The sequence below is a fragment of the Limanda limanda genome, chromosome 17 (genome assembly GCF_963576545.1).
Source record: "Limanda limanda chromosome 17, fLimLim1.1, whole genome shotgun sequence".
NCBI classification, from domain to species: Eukaryota; Metazoa; Chordata; class Actinopteri; order Pleuronectiformes; family Pleuronectidae; genus Limanda; species Limanda limanda.
The window spans coordinates 11,481,090-11,499,074 of record NC_083652.1 but is presented as its reverse complement, the minus strand read 5'-3'; the positions used below and the strand labels follow the sequence as shown (position 1 = coordinate 11,499,074).

General features: G+C 43.4%; 1 protein-coding gene across 1 annotated transcript in view; it reads right to left on the bottom strand.

The window, feature by feature from the left end:
* LOC133023357 (thyroid hormone receptor alpha) overlaps nucleotides 1-17,985 on the bottom strand; it is a 60,423-nt gene that overhangs the window by 9,963 nt on the left and 32,475 nt on the right. The window contains exon 4 of the mRNA XM_061090380.1: nucleotides 8,218-8,427. Within this exon, the coding sequence (XP_060946363.1) occupies nucleotides 8,218-8,273 (56 nt within the window). The 5' untranslated portion in view covers nucleotides 8,274-8,427. The remainder of the gene's footprint in view (nucleotides 1-8,217; nucleotides 8,428-17,985) is intronic.

Genomic DNA, 17,985 nt, shown 5'->3' with positions numbered 1-17,985 from the left:
CAGTACAAGTATTAATACAACGAAATGCAGTTTAGCATCTAACCAGAACAAAAAAAGGCATTAAAGTGCAGAGTATTGTGCATATTAAAGGGAAAATGTAAATAAATAAGATCTGTACAGTAAGAAATATATATGGAATATTACAGTATCGTGAATTCTGCTTTTACTTTCGGCGAAATTCAATTTTCACATCCAATTTAAATTAATTTTTTTTAAGTGAAAGAGCAAACAAACACACACACACACACACACACACACACACACACACACACACACACACACTAACTCACAAGTACACACACACATACACACTCCAGATTATATATAATTCCATCCCTTGTCTCTCACACACACCTCCATCCCTCCATTTAATTCTCTATCCTTCCTCTTTTCTCACTCTCTGAGGACTGGCAGCAGATTTGGATTAAATGTCTCCCCCATGTCCTTTCTCTCCTTTTCGCTCTCTCATCTCTCCATCTGTCCTCTCCTCTTCCATTCCTTTCTTTCTTCCTCTCTCGTCTCATCTCCTTTCTTCTGTTCCCTTTCTTCCTCTCCTCTCCTCTTCTTCTCTTTCCTCTCGTGTCCTATTTCCTCTCGTCTAATCTCCCACTTCCTCTCGTCTCCAATACTTCCTCCTCCTTTCCGTTCATCTCATCCTCTTCCTCCCTCATCTCTTCTACTTTTTCCTCGTGTCCTATTTCCTCTCGTCTACTCTCACACTTGCTGTCTTGTCTCCTCTCCTTTTCTTCTTCCTCCTTTCCTTTCCTTGCATCCTCTCCTTTCCATTCCATGCCCTTCCCTTTGTTTCCTCTCCTCTCCCTCTCCTCTCCTCTTCCTCTCCTCTCCTCTCATTTCCTCTTCTCTCCTCTTCCTCTCCTCTTCATCTTCATTTCCTCTCCTTTCCTACCCTCTTCCTCTCCTCTTCCTTTCCTCTCCTTCCATCTCCTCTCCTTTCCTACCCTCTTCCTCTCCTCTTCTCTCCTCTTCCTCTCCTCTTCTACCCTCTTCCTCTCTCCTCCTCCTCTCCTCTTCCTCTGCTCTCCTCTCCCTCTTCCTCTCCTCTTCCTCTCCTACCCTCTTCCTCTCTCCTCCTCCTCTCCTACCCTCTTCCTCTCTCTTCCTCCTCTCCTCTTCCTCTCCCTCTCCTCTCATTTCCTACCCTCTTCCTCTGCTCTCCTCTCGCCTCCTCTTCGTCTCCTCTCTAAACTCCCAACAGCAGTATTAGGTAACACCCCCCCTCCCCTCCCCTCCGTCTCGCTGGCTGTCAAATCTACTTTCCTCTTCCAACAAAAAAAAAAGGGGGGGAGTTGAAATCCTCCCATGTCTCTGGGTTCTTGCAGCTCTTCACGCTTCAGCAAACTTATTAATTTTATTGCGGTGTGGTCAGACAGTCACACGGTGGGAAACCTTCTCCTCCGGTTGGAGAACAGAATGTGTTGAGCTACGATCACAGATACAAACCTGCTCTGACATTTCTGCAACTAAAAACAAAACCCAATCTTCAATAAATGATATTTTGCGGTTCTTGTGTCGACGTTGATTTATCGACTTTCTACATCATCACATCAGGGAACAGATGAATGTTACAGGAGGCGGGGGGGCTGGTGTATATATCGTTCATTAACACATCAAATGAAATGATTCTTTGGTTGAGAGACGATGAAACTGCGCAGTGAAGAACATCCTGTCGACTCAGAACAAGCTGGAAACACGTCAGACACGTTCTCAGTGTTTTTCAAGCTTTCAAACATGAAGCCTCTGATTTCATCTGCATCAGCATCAGTCGCTGGAAACATTTCATCCTGCTGCAGTTTCCTTACATCCATGTGAAGTCGAACACAAAGCAGCACCGGCTCCTTGACTTCACACAGGAAGTCCTAATTATCTCTGTCAGATTCTCTCAGTGGCAGCGAGCTCATTAAGGAACAGAAGCATAACGAGTTGCTTTCTGGTGAACAGACAAACATTCAAGCACCAGTCAGAGGATCGGACTCTGGGTTCGTCCACTTTTAGCCTCTCAGAGACTTTCTGTGAGTTTCAGCATCAGAACGTCTCTGATATTTCAAAGTGAAACCTCCGAGGATTTCATCAAATATTTCAGTTCAAAGTTTATCGACCGTGAACGAGCAGCAACGTGCACGAGGACTTCTCCGTAGTGAGGTCGTCAGTTTCTATTTGTTGATGAAATTAAATCTTTTATTTCACTGTATTTATGTTATCTTTGGTAGAATTTGTGTTTACTTTCTATTAAAAAAGTTTAGAAACAGTAAAATATCAAAACCTCAATTACATTCTTTGTCATGTAGGTTTGATTCTGACATTTTAAAGAACATGTATATTCATTGTTGATATCATCAGCGAACAGCTCTGTCCTCTGAGCTGAAACATCATCCGGTGGAAGATGCTTTGTTTATAGAATCACTTCCATACATTAAGGCCTCATAACCCCCCCCCCCCCCCCCCCCCTCCCACAGTAAACAAACAGAGCATCAGCTGATTGTCAGGCTGCAGAACCTCCTCCTTTCAGAAACACAATGTTCTGTTTTCAGGGACTTTCCCTCTTAACGACTTCAGCAGAGAAAAGAAACAACAAATTGGCTTAATACAAAGAATCATGTGAATAACTGGATTATTGGTTTTATCAAATAAGTCCTGAACTGTTATTAGATGAAAGTACTATAATGGGATAATCTCTGAAAATCCAATTTGTGAACAACTGTTCTGAGCAGTAATAAATTTGTGTGATAAACGGCGAGGACGTGGAAACAGAGCCGCTCCTGAGCTGATGGGAGCATGTGGTGCGTGGACTAATGGCACACCACCCCCCCGACGATGCATGTGGACAGACACACACACGCACACACACTCACACACCAACCTGTTGATGCAGTACGGCTGTAAGATATGCATGATGCTGCCTGTGCAGGAGAAACCAGAAGAAGAGAAGCTTCCAGCAGCAGCTGAGTCAGAGCACGTGTTCCACCTCAACGTGGAGCAGATGAACAACAGATCAGCTTCTCCAGCAGCTCTGGTTCCCTGTCTTCCTCTGAGAAAAGCTCCTCAGATCCCTCAGCAGCTCGGGTCAGAGGGAGGGAAGTCTATCAGCTGTCACAGGGAACAGCGGCTCGCACACTGGCTGCTGGGAGGAACAGCCACTCTGTTTATCCTCCTCCTCCCTCCCTCTCTCTCTCCCTCCCTCGGCTGCTCAGGTCCAGCCCTCCCCCCCGTCTGTGTGTAGTCTGCTCTCCGTCATCACAACACACCTCCTCATGCTCTCGTCTGCCTCGTTCCAACACACTCGCTCTCTCTCCTCGCTCACTTCATCTTTATACTCCTGTCGTCTTTCTCTTCTCTGTCACCTGTCATCCCTGCTTCATATTCTACTTCCTGTCACTCGTCCTGCTCCACTTCCACCTCTCTTCTATTTCGCTCTTTTCGTTTTGTCCCACAGGAAAAAACAAAACAACAACAACAAACAAACAAACTCTAATGCTGACTCGGTTACATAAGAGCAGCTGAGACGAGTCCTGTGAGGACACACAGATTCCAGGGAGCTCATCAATTGAATTAGACTCGTCTGTGATCTGTCTTTGCTCCGATGTGATAAGAACCATTTGTTGTGAAGGCAACAGTTACAGCTGGATACAGAACCACCTTGAGAAGTGGACCTGAAAGGAAACTGTCTAACAGCCCAGCTGGGGTAATGGGAAACATTTTTAGAATTTAACATTAGGTGTATTTACACAGCGATTGCTCCATCATACATCCCACTGTCCTGCACTGGTTTTATTATTCTAACAGAAATACTGTTCTCAATCATAAACCATTCATAGTCCCTTCCTCTTTATAAGTGTTTAAACTACAGTGGTAGTTTAACAGCCTCCCACAGCGGGGGGGATCGGCTCTGTATCAGCCACCGTCGGGACTGTAATGGGAAATACCTGAGCAGGAAATATAGGGTTTCAGTGACAGCAGCTAAATATAGATCAGAAGGAGGGAAGAGCTCAGAGCGAGAGGAAGACTCCTGTTGTACTGATGGAATTAGAGTTTGGGAAATATACTGTACGTCCACCGGAGTTTTAAAAAGACGTTGAGCTGTTTTCAGACCTGCACTGAACTCTGGGTAATCTCCGGACCTTCTCCAGAGGGGCTGAAAGGGAGACACGCCCACTTCTGAGAGGAAAGCTCCGGACGTTCTCCTGCCAGCTCGAAAGTAAAGTCTCTGGTTAATGAGCTCATGAGAGGAAACAGACGGATCCTCTGGAGGAATCACCGCGGAAATGAAAAGCAACCTCTGCTAAACCTCGCAAAAATGTGCTTTTACATGATGTAAAATATGAATGTATTAGCATCACTGCAGACACACATTCACAGGACCTGATGGAAACAAAGCAGAAACTCCATCTTTTCTCTACACGTGAGATAAAAGAGCAGCAATAGTTCAGGAAATCAGGTCGTTAACGGACTTGAGTAATTTCTAATCCTGTTTCTGTTCGATTTCCATCGTCTCTGATGCAAGTTTAACAAATATCATATAAGGAAAATAAGACTTATCCTAAACCGGCTGAATAAATAATATTTCCTGTGGACTTTCTCAGGAATATTTCAGCTGTCAGAGGATGTGTCACTTTCATTCAACCGGCTGATGTTAAACTTTATCTTCAGCTCGACTCTGCTCTTTGTTCCGTTGCCACTCTTCTTCTCCTCCCGTCTCTCCTGCTCACGTCTCCTCTACTTCACTGACGGTGTTGCCTTTCTGTCAGAGCTCAACCAAGCACCGTCCGTTTTAGAAACACCTCAAGGTGAACGCCACCACGTCAGTCGTGTGTCGGAAAGTCAAGTGAAGAGAAAGTCAACGTGCAGCTTGAGCTCGTGGATGTTGACTCAGCAGTCGTTTGTGCTCGTATGTAAAACCCAACAGTGACGAGCGCAGGAAGTGGTCAGATATCAGGGCTCTGACCTCTGGGACTATTTAAGAGGAAGATATGTTTGTACTTGAATCTTATTGAGGACACTGATAGGAATAATTCATTCTCCAGCTCTTTAGGGTCTAAGATCACAATGGTCCTCACAGATATAAGTACACACGATGGTGCCGGGGTCCAGATGTTTTTTTCCTGAAGGTGAAATATGAAAACATCCAGAGTCTGTGGATACAAATGTTTTTATACAAGTACTAGTGTGATGTGTACTTTCTAATGTGGTTTATTTACTTTTACGTTTGTCTTTTAATTTAGATTCACACAAAGGGGAGAATAGTCTCACACCAGTGATGTAACGTGTGTAAATCTCTTCTGGTCACGGGGACTAACATCTGTATGAAGCAACATCTGGACTGACAGAGCGTTTCAAAGTTGGACAATAAGAACCGCTGCTCGTGACGTCAGCAGAAAGTCGGCTCAGCAAACGGAACAAATTCTGGTTTTCTGTTTGGCCGGAGCCAGACTTCCTGCCTCAGATCCCAGATCCACAGCTGTGACCTCAGCTCTTCAGAGTGGATCAGGTTCTCTTCAGCTCCTGTTTCTCTTCAGTCCAGATTATAGAGCCTGGTTCTGCTCAGACAGTCGGGTTTGGAAACGTTAACTGGATTAACTGAGTCAGTTTGTGACACAAACACCTGCTGTTACCATGGTTACTGTACACAAAGAGGAAGCTGCACCACCAGGATCCTTCCGGACATAAACTTCTAAAATGTCAGGGATGAAAAACTGGATGAAAACTTGAGAAATGTCAAGTGACTGAAACTTTCTTTCAACAAGTTATTCAAACTGAATCACCAGTTGCAAAGATCAACACACACGTAAGAATCCTCACCTCAAATCACATAATTCCAATTTAATGAAATAACTTCTGCTTTGAAATCTATGACTCTGAGACGTTCATGCACATTTGAACCCTTTAACACTGTTTGACTCTCACACTGAGTTCACTGCTGACGTCAGCGTTTCTCCGACACTCGGATCAGAGCAGCTGATTCTGAGTCTGCTGCTGCAGATGATAAACTCATAAACTCAATGTACGAGTACAGAGAGGTCGTCTGAGGACGAGGATTCAACGAGAGGCCGAGGAGGGAAAAACCTATTAGTCCACTTTAGCTTAGACTTTAGTCCTGTCACTAGATCTAAAGACTACAGCGTCCACAATGCACTGCTGCAGTCCAACGTTATGGTTGTTATCTGCCTTGTTTTAGTTCATTAAACTTAACTAAACTCTTGGAAAACAATAGAAATGGCTTTTGTTTCATAACTTAATTAAAACTCCAGAGACTTCAGCTGACAGGACTGATGAAGCTGCAACTTCCTGTGTCGGGATATCAGAGTTTTTCTATCGTGGTTAGTTTTAATTTCAAAATCATTATACGACAAAAATAGATAAATATACCGACACAAATATCAGAGTTTGTTTTGTTTTTGTGATGCTAGGAAACTGTGATTTATGTTTTTAGAATAAGAAATTAAGGCTGAACACACACACACACAGACAGAAACACAACACAGACAGACACACACACGGCAGATTCTATTTTCGTCACATTCTCCAGGCTACACAAAGCTTTGCAACATCTCTGTGAGTGCGAGCGCGCGTGTGTGTTTACCCAGAATGCTCTGTGACTCAGAAATCGCAAAGGGGAGGGGTCAGGGCATGAGGCAGCGCTCACAAGAACACGTGCATGGTCAATGACACACTGTGTGAGAAACACACACGCACATGCGCACAAACACAAAGCGACAATCCCCTGTTGATGTCACATATCGAGGCGTCCTGAGCTGTCCTCTGCTTTCTGTGGCTCCATCTGCCCTCGCTGCTCCTAATCCAGCTCTGTGCACTGCACTAATCCACATGCACACACACGCACACACATGGACACACACACACACACACACACTTACGTACATCCTAAATAAAATACACACCCCTCCTCTCACAAACAACCTCACAACCTCAGAGGAAAGAGGCTTCTGCCAAAGATCAATTATCTCCCCAGGTAGATGCTGTTGTGTTGTGTTGTGTTGTGTAACATTGCACACAACAGCAGCACGATCCTGAATCTGAAGGTCATTGAAATCAATACAGCCCTGTCTGCTGTAAGCATGACGGTGCACGACGGAGCATGACGGTGCACAACTGTTTCTGACAATAGCAAAAGTTTTAAGCTCAAAATTATTGATATTTGTTCTTTCTCTTTGAAGAGTTGTGGCTTGTGCAGCTGCACTCACAACAACTCTCTGAACAACTTGAGATGTGTTGACTGATGAACTCACGTGTCAAAGCAACAACAGCAACAACAGCAACAACAGCAACAACCTCTCTCTGGATTCTTTAACTCCATCTCCTGGAAATCTGCATTTATTGCAACTTGATTCTAACAGCAACAACAACAAGGTGGTTTAACATGAGGTTTATAATATTATACAACTTCTCATCTACACCTCGTTCATACTAAACTTCTGTCATTTCATCACATCGTCCATCTTTGTGTTCAGCACTTCCAGGTTGTTGATGAAAACAGATAAATGTCACGAGTTGAATTTGAATCATTTTATTCTTGTTTCTGAAAAATGATTGTGTCATTACATGTTTTGAAGTGATTACTGTGTATTTATTTGTTTAATATTCACCACGATGGGGATTAAACCTTATCGTCTCACAACTCACACTGTATGTGTGTGTGTGTGTGTATATGTGTGTGTGTGTGTGTGCGACTCCACGTGCCACTGAGACAGAGCAGCACAGATGGCAGCGTGACAGAATGTTCTAACTCCCTTTTACCTCTCCAAAAATTTCTCTGCTTCCTCCCCCTCTTTCTACCCCCCCGCCCCATCCCTCCATCCCTCTATCATCTAACATCCCCCCATCCATTGATTTATTTATATAAAGCTTATTCAGCAGAACCACTCTTCTTCTCACTCTCTGCTCTTCCTCCTCATTAAAGCATCTACTTGTGAAATGAGCTGGTGTCAGGAATGTGCTTTGAAAACAAAAAGGTGCCGGAGCTGCTCTGCATCTTTCATCCATCATCCATCCATCTTTCATCCATCATCCATCCATCAATCTGTCCATCAAGGCCCGCGGCTACTCTCTCATCTGTCACTGCTGTCAAAGCACCGCTCGCCTGTGCTTTGATGAACACACACACACACAGACACACAAAGAGAGAGAGAGGCAGGACAATCCATCACATTCCATTCAGCCCACAAACCAACCCCCCCGTCTCACCCTTTCTCGTCCCCCTCTGACGAGTTGCTATCCTGCTTGTTGGACATTGGCTCCATTCTGCCTCAGTACCGTCCAGCGGCCAATCACAGGACAAGGAGGCGGACCCCGGCCTCGCCAGCCTGCTCAGCATTCGCCGCCGGCACCTTCAGTAGACACGTGAGAAACTAGGAGTAGCATGGTGGGGGGGACGTCGGAGGAAGCAATAAAAAGCTGGAGGGGAGAGAAGAGACACACACACACACACAGACAGTGTCATTAACATTGTCCATTCAAGTATTACATTACATTTTAGAGACATGCATTAGTCCTGTCAATCATGCAGATTTACAGGAACCATGTCAGAGTTGAACACATGATCTACTTCAGCTGTAAAATAAAACACAACACATTCATTTTAGAGCAGCGTCTAATTATTATCTTCATCAACATTGAATCTGCAGATTATTTTACATCTGTACATTAAATTGTTTAGTCTTTAAAAAGAAAATGCTCATCGCGATTTAGTAGGGAACAAGTTTCTCTTCTATTTCTGATGTCATCAAATTCCTTTGTTTAAGGCTTATTAGTTGATTAGCTGTAAATCACTAGAAGAGTGATGGTATAAATTAAAGTGGTAATTTAGTTATTAGACGTCTTATTTAATTCAAAGGCAAAACCCATAAAAAATCTTCAAATTTTAGAGGATTTGTTGCTTTTTAATGTCGATGAAGTGAAAACAATAATCTGAGTTTGACTGTTAATTAACTGTTAAAAATTGGACAAATAGTCTGTTGATTAATTAATAGTGATTGTTTTGTGACTTAGAGACGAATATGAATATATTTAATATCACCAAGTCCTGCTGAGTGATTTCAAACAGAGAAACGAAGAGCCCACATTTTTCTTGATCTATAACTTAAATGTTAAACGTGTTTCTTTTCCAATGTTTATGTTGTGACGCTGGTGCAGCCTGAGTGTGACCCGGATGGAACCGAGCTGCACTTCCCCAGTCGATCCACTAGATGGCAGCAGAGTTTGAGAGATCACACACGACTCAAACCCTCGTGACACACTTCTCAACCAATAACAGCTCGTTTACACTGAGGCCGCACATGGACACAAGGAAAAGAAAACATGGGGGTGTGATTTCTACTGAGACAATGCAGCTTTTTCTAATGTACATAATATCTATAAATTCAACCTAGTTTGCTGCATGTTTATTGGACTATATGATGACTTTTTGGAGATATTTGCATTTAAAATAATAACTGAACTCCACAGAGCACTGCACACGACTCTGTGGAGTTCAGTGTTAAATACCAACACTTCAGCTTATGAAGTGTGTGAGTGTGTACTCGATTCAGTTTCTACCTTTTCCAATTTGTAACTAAAATGTTTGCAAACTGAAATGAACAATAAAATTGAATTTGCTGAAGAAAGAAAAATAAAGAATAAAAAAATACTTCAGGGGGGGTAAAGGAGGAGCTATACACGTACAGTTGGTGTAAACATCATATGGGCCAATGGGCCAATGACAACACAGATCAATGTACTGTCTGTTAACGACAGATCAGTACATACACTCGGACGTACTGTACCAGTCTGTGTGGAAACAGGACATACAAGAGATTATATAAAACTATTACAACACACACAAGAGCCTACATACTCACTCACTGTCTATTTAACCACCACACACACGCACACAGTCACGCACACAGACACACACACGCACACAGACACACTCGCTGTAGTCTGTCTCAGAGTCGGAGGTTTGGACGGCGTCCAAGCTGATTAGATGGAGAGAAAACACAGCGTGATCAAAGATGACCGTTAGTTTCAACCCGGCTCCTCCAGCTCTGTTTTCCTCCAAATTGCCTCCCTCTCTCTCTCTCTCTCTCTCTCTCTCTCTCTCTCTCTCTCTCTCTCTCTCTCTCTCTCTCTCTCTCTCTCTCTCTCTCTCTCTCTCTCTCTCTCTCTCTCTCTCTCTCTCTCTCTCTCTCTCTCTCTCTCTCTCTCTCTCTCTCTCTCTCTCTCTCTCTCTCTACTTTCTCTCACTCTCACAATAAGCCCCATTAATGAAGAGAGAAACCAGGAGGACACACAAAAGGACGAGTAGGGGAAATATTACAATACATATATGCCTGTTTTTCTGGGATACAGCTTGTGTAATTGTGTAGTTTGTCAAATTTGTTTTGTAATACACATTTTACAACATTTCTGACTTACATAATCATAGAACTGGAGTAACTTCCAGGGAACTTCTATTTTTACTTAGAGGAAACGTATCCAGGTTTCTTCAGCGTCAACCAGATTCATGGACCCCCCCAAACTCTCTAAGAAACAATCACAGCTAACAACATACTACGTATTGCAGTGTATATGATTTGGAATATATATATATATAAAGGTGCAGTCCCATCAACACAATGCATCAGGAGGACACACAAAAGGACGAGTAGGAGACAGTGTTGGTCTCATTGAATCTATTACACAGCGTGAACATGTTCTTGTTGCTTTTCCAACAACCAACACTTCCTTTGCTGTAAAGATAACGATGTGAAATCCTGAATCTGCACATTTCACACAGATCTACATCGAACAAAGTATTTCACACCTCAAGCTTTAATTTATATCACCTGATGTCTGAAGGTCAGAGATTCAAACTTCCATTTTCTGTAGCATTTAAAAAAAAGATCCTCGTACAAGTGAATTTTAAACTTCAGTCTTGAACCCGACAGGCTGAGGCAAGTGAGGCAAGTGAGGAGGTTAAATAGCAGCAGCTGACATTTGGAGACCTTACAGTTCAGGGGGTGCATGTGCATGTGATAGGACTAGAGGACTGTATGTATTGTACAGTCCATATGAGCTGATGTGAGTCCGGCTGAGCTAAGTAACGTAGCAGCAGATCCGTCGCTGCAGGAGATCTGTGGATCTGACAGATCAGCGGGGGTGTGGGCAGGACTTAGTGAGTCCAGGAAAACAATTAGGATGTTCTGGGCTTAGATGATTGTATCAGAGCAAGAAGCTAACGACAGGCGTGAAGTTCCAGTGTGACTGTCTCAGTGGACCTGGGTCACACAGTGCATGTGAATCAACAGGTAAATGCAGACGTGCACGTGTGAGATGTTCTGTGAAGACACGAGAGCAGGACTCATTTCATGTTCATCTACGAATAGTGAAGCTGTGAGACCTCAGATCATCAATAAGCGTTTGAGTTTGACTTCACTTGTTTTACAACCTGGTTTAGAGACTGATTCTGATTTGGGAAGCATTCCAAATCTGAAACTGTCCTCAGGATCAATGTTGACACAATCGCTCCTAAGTCAACGTCCCAGTGGAGCCAGTTCTGGACCTTTCACCCGAGTCACCGATCACTGCTCACATTGCACTTTGCTTTCAAAGTAATAATAAAACCTTCATGTACTTATATTTGATCGAAGGAGAAATAGAAACTGAGTCATTTGCAGTGAGGGTTCCAACTTGTGACCTTTGACCTGAGAACGTTTCCTCCTCCACAATCATGTTTTAGTGTCTCTGGAGAACTTATCAGGACAGAACGTCTCTCAGGTGAATTTGCTGAATGTGTAAATCGGTGACTGTTTGCTAACAAGAGTGTGCACAGCTCCCCCCCCCCCCCCCAGCTGCTCCACGGGGGGGGGGGGGGGGGGGGGGGCAGGAACCTGTCGGGTGTGAGCATCACAGTTCAGACTTAATCCTGGAAACCACAACAACCAAGCACCTGGCACAGCTTCACGTTCCAGTGACTCACGCTGGCTGATGATTTATGGATGTTTACCAGCTGAAGTGAGATATGAGGAGGAGGAGGAAGATGATTCCAGACGTACAGTATCTACATGAAGTCAGATATCAGGAGGAGGAGGAAGATGATTCCAGACGTACAGTATCTACATGAAGTCAGATATCAGCAGGAGGAGGAAGATGATTCCAGACGTACAGTATCTATATGAAGTCAGATATCAGGTGGAGGAGGAAGATGATTCCAGACGTACAGTATCTACATGAAGTAAGATATCAGGAGGAGGAAGATGATTTCAGATGTACAGTATCTACATGAAGTGAGATATCAGCAGGAGGAGGAAGATGATTCCAGACGTACAGTATCTACATGAAGTCAGATATCAGGTGGAGGAGGAAGATGATTCCAGACGTACAGTATCTACATGAAGTCAGATATCAGAGAGCCGGATGAGACGCAGTGTAAAACCCAGACGCTCCAGACAGAGAAGGTCACAGTAAAGTGTTTGAAGGTCATCGTGGAATTACTGCAGCCGTCAACTCTTTTTATCGGAGCTGTCACCCCCCCCTCTCTGTCCTCACCTGCAGAATTTCCTCAAATAAAAAAAAGTTCCTCCTTCTGCCAAAACCCTGCATGTGTTGAAACAGTTTGCTTCACATTAATATTTCAAACTGACACAGAAGTGGAAAGTTCCAGATCCACGTCCTCCCTCCTCGTTCTCTTTCAGCTCCTCTCTTCCTCCGTCTCTCTCTCTCTCTCTCTTTATTTCTGCCCTCGTTCTCTTGGAGCCCGCGGCGTCCTCCGTCTCTCCCTCTTCCCTCGCTTCACGTTTCCTTTATTTACAGTAATCATCTGCTCTGTGTGTTCATTGTGTTCCCGGCTCTCATTGACTATGTATGGCTGGTGTGTCTGTGCCAGAGACTGTAATTACCAACCGATGGGAGAGAAAGTGTGTGTCTGTTTGTGTGTGTAAATGTGTGGGTGTACACATTTCTCATATAGGAGTGCAGTTGTGTGACATTGTGTCTGCACACAAGTGTGTTTTCACTAATGAGGTAGCGAGCACACACACACAAATCCCTCTGGTGTGCATGTTTGTGTGTGTGTGTCCAACTGTGTGTGTGATTGCAACAATTATAATATCTCTATGTGCATCATTTTTAAAGTACTTTAGGTTTGACTGAGGTCGAAAAGTTTGCGTATTAATAAACACAAAATGTGCGAAGGACATCACGGCGCTGCATGGGCGGGGCACGCTGCAGGCTGTCGTCTGATTGGCTGTTCTCCTCCTGCTGATAACGCTGTGGATAACAGAGGATCCAGGTTCCTCGTAATGCACTGAAGTCACGTGACAGTATCATCTGGTCACTGAACGTTTCACTGCTGAAGCGTCTTAAAGCTGCTGAACTGAAGTGAACAGTTTATTGAATTACTGGATTTTATCGGAGAAAGAGGGAGAAAGAGTTTCCCTGTGAAGCCATGTAGCAGAACCAGGATCAGCAGGAGACGCCACAAAGTGACTTCACATGTGCGAGTGGGTGTTAAGTTGCTTTTTAAGCCGACACTTCTCAGAGTGAGGAAACACACGCAGACTCGATCCTGATGCTAATCTGAGATGTCCGGATGCAGTCGGCTCCGCCCATCAGCTCATCCACAGATTAAAAGAATATAAGAGTATCTCAGATTGAAGCTGCAGCTTTACAGAGAAAACTTCAGATGATTTACGTCCTCAATTCACTTAAGTGTGACTTTGTAGTGTCCTTGCACCAGAGCAGCCGACGCTAGGTTCACACACATGGTCACATTCATTCCTTTTGCTATTAATCATTTGGGCTATAAAATGTTTTGTTCCATAAATCAAGTTTCATTTACACCAGGAGAGAAGGTGTGGATTCTGCATTTGACGTTGATCTTGCTGAACAAGACATGTTGAGGATTTTGGATTTTAATTGTTCACAAAGCAAATGATTTACAAGAAAGCAAAAGGTTCAAAAGATCAAATATTTTTATTTCATGTCTCCTTCTGCATCAGAGGCTGAGCAATTAAAGTTTTGGTAAATGTTGCTCGTCAGCTTTTCAGAAAACCCTCAGATCACAAGTGATAGTTTTCAAACACTTCAAATTAAGAGGCAGATTTTATTCTTCATCTTGACTCAACAATCAAATAAAAACTAAAACATTTTCTTTCAAGTTAAAATTGGAAAGTGAAAAATGAATCATTTCCATTTTGTTTCACGGTGTTAACGAGCCCACGTGCACTGTGAGACAAACATAAAAGCAAAGAGTGACCTTGTGAGATCAGAGCCCCCCCCCCCCCCCCAGTCTCCTCCTGCCTCCATCCTCCTCCTTCCCCCCCCCCCATCTCAGTCAGGGTGAGGGCAGCCAAGAATGTGGGCCATGGCTGACCTTCCCTTCGCCTCTCCTCCCTGTTTATATGCAGAGCGACTGCACCCCCTCAACTGTTGATGTTACTCCTTCAGCAGAAGCTGCTGCAGCTGCATGATTGACCCATGTTGAGCTGCTTCAGCATCAGACCCGTGACACTGTGTAGCTGTGCTCAGATAACATGATGGTTGTATTTTGTACGAGTTGAGAGATGTAAACATGTTTTGATGTCGTGGCCCTGATGAGAGAAATGGACGAACAACACTTTTCACTGTGAAGAAAGAATCTGAGTCGCTGGGAACAAAGAGTTCAATGTCACTTCCTGTTTCTGTTCCTCTCTCCAGCAGCGATGAAATGTTGTGTTGAAGTTGTGAAATGTTTTTGTGTTTTCTCATATTTTATGTTTCATTCAAGGTGTTTTTCTAAAATGTGTTTTCTTAAAAATATTGTGCTTTGTGAAATGTGTTTACAAATGCTTTGTTTTCTACAGATGTTGCAGTGTGTGAAATGTTTGATAAACACACAAAATCTGCAATATCAAATCAAAAATGTGTTAAAAATCCAAGACAAATGTATTTGATGTTTTGATTTCATGCACAGTAAAGATGTGGGCGGTCTTTAGTCTGATAATAAATCAGAGACAAAGTGCAGCAGCTACTGGAGCTGAGATCCTGCAACTGTCACAACCTCCACAACATAGATATATATAAAGACTAGATGTCTCGTTCGACGGAGCCGGACGTCCGCACATGGCGGCCATCTTGCTTGAGTGAGCTCGCTCACCCATAACATTGTGTTGTAGTGGTACTTACTTTTTAAATAACCATAACTTGCTCAATTTTCAACTGATTTTTAAATGGTCTGGCTTTGTTATAAACGTCAGAGATGTAGTTATGACACTGCATAAATTATTGAATTTTTTAGAAAATAACATAATTATTCATAAGTATGCAGTGTCATATCTACATCTCTGACGTTTATTAAAAAAAAAAAAACGTTTAAAAATCGGTTGAAATTGATCAAGTAATGTTTATTTACCACTACCAACACAATGTTATGGGTGAGCGAGCTGCCCCCTAGCAAGATGGCCGCCATGTGCGGACGTTCGTCTCCGTTGGCCGGCAACGCAGACGAGACATCTAGTCTTTATATATATCTATGCTCCACAACACCTGCTGCTGCTGCTATGAAATCATCTTCATGCCGTCGTGCTCCTCACATCTTCGGTGAAGCGTCTCAGGCAGAAGCTTCTTCCTGCTGAGGACAAACTGCTCCGTGACCCTGAGGACACGGCGCCGGTGCTGGAGAGAAGCTCGACTGCTCTGTTATTGGACGGACTCAATAACCTCCAGCCCGGCCTTCCTTCCCCTGACCTCCTCTTCCTCGTCTAATCCTTTCCTTATATATGACCTGTAATTCCTCTCTCAGCTCCTCGCCAGTCCAATCTCATATATATCTGATGTTATCACTTTAAGTCATTCTGGAAATGCACTGGGTATTGGAATGAAAAAAAATAAACCTGCAGCGAACCTCCTGCCTGAATCCGTCCTTTTCTCCTTCATTTTATTTCTCCCTCCTGCTGTCGCCGTCTTAATCTCACCCCCCCCCCCCATAGGTAGAAAACATCTTACTTCAGCTGCAGCTGCAGGTGAATTCTTCCACAACAAAATGAGACTAAAGCTGAATAAAAAGTCCCAGTGTTTGTCCATATGTCATTAAGTTATATCATGGATTTATTATTAATTATCATACACATGTCTATATGTTATTTGGAGGGTTTTCTTTCCCATCAATCTGACAGGCACTAACCTGACATTAACTTTTACATGGTTTAAATTTGCATGTTAACTAATGTGGCATTGTCCTTTTAAAATAAATAAGGATTAATATCAGGTTGCAAAATCTCAGAGCAAAGATTCAGGACGTCTCTTCAGGAATCCGAGCGCTGCAGCGCGGCTACGTGAGGATTCTGGTTCCTCAAATTAAAGCTTTTTACTCGATACCTGGATTCTACAGTTTGAAGCTGTGCATCTTCTGCTCCTGCTTATATATTCACAATAAAAGCAAAGGAATAGATTCTGTCTCCAGAGAAGATGGAGAGCTTTCCTGTAAGTATCCACGTGGAACCTGAAGTGAAAGATAATTTTCACTGTCACTTCAGGAATCCCGACTGTAGAAGAGCAGCGCCGCTCACACTCGCCTCTCACAATGTTGACGCTCTAATCTGAGAACATGAGAAGCACGATGTTCCGGGACACACGACTCTACACAAAGGCTGCTACACACTCTTGTTCTGCTGTAACACATCATTGTAAAATGTGTTTATACAGCTATCAGTATCTCAAACCCATTATACTGGCCTCTCACATTAAAACTCCCAAAGACGCCCGAGTGTTTCCCTCCAGCTTCAGAGTCCGAGTCAGAGCTCGAGTTCTAGAAAGATTCAAATCTGCAGAGACAGAGACGTGTGAGCTGGAGTTTCCCCCCCCCCCGCTGGACGTCCAGCAGCACTTGACTGTGGAGGGCGGCTCAGCAGTGAAGGTCTCTCTCTCTGTGAGCCGGGAGGTTGTAAATAAACAGCTAAACTGCAGGAAGTCGTCATTCTCACTGTTATGAGGGAAACACTGATCACTGTGGACAAGATGCTTCAGAGCTAGAATGTGTCCTGCTTCTCTGTGGAGGGACACAATTACCACATAGATATAAAGGAGAACAAAGTATATTTACTCAAGTACTGTACTTTAAGTACAGATTTAAGGTATTGAAACTTACTTATAACTGAATATTTTCTGTTGTGTACCACTTTAAACCTCTACTCCACTACAAGTACATGATAAGTACTTTATACTTCATTTACCTGACATGTCCAAGCCACTTTGACCTCAGGTCGGGAACCACAATCTGAATCAGGCTCTGGTTCCTGGCCTGAATCAGATCGACACTTCAACGACTCAGCGCTTTACTAAACTATAACTTCACACCTGAGTCACAGTCACACGTGTGTAGAGCAAATATCACAAGTCTCATTTAAACAGAAGCTACAGCGAGTCGCCACGGGAACGATTCAGGAAATATTTACGTGAATTTAATCGCCGACACCGGAATGTTCAGCAAAAGTCTGAAAAGGATTCGATCACAAAGAGAGAATCAGGAGAAGGTTCCTGAAGCACAGACAGAAGTCAGAGAGCAGCTCGGATTCATACAGTCTCCAGATGTTATGGACCCTTCCCACTCGTGTTCATATCTCATTTGCACATCCAGCCGTCAACAGAACCAGATGTTTTCCCTGTTCTTCATCTTAAATGAGTCGTTTTAACAAATATCAATATTCATCTTTATCAGTGTGTTTCTGTCACTGTTGTTCTGTGAGCTTCAGTTTCCAAATGTATCAGTCGAGTTCATTTTGAAGCCCAGCTGCATGATTATAATGTGTGGACCTGACTCCCAGTCAATGTGCACCTCCCACAGTATATTAAAAAAACAAATCAATTAAATTAAATCAATTCTGAGGAGTACTTCAGACGGGAGGCAGTGAATTGTGATTGATAAATATTACAGGACCGGGAGCCACTCGGGTTTGTGAGTGACGCTGAATCCCTCGTCTCTTCCTGGGCTGTAAATGAGATTCATTTTTTCTGTCTGAA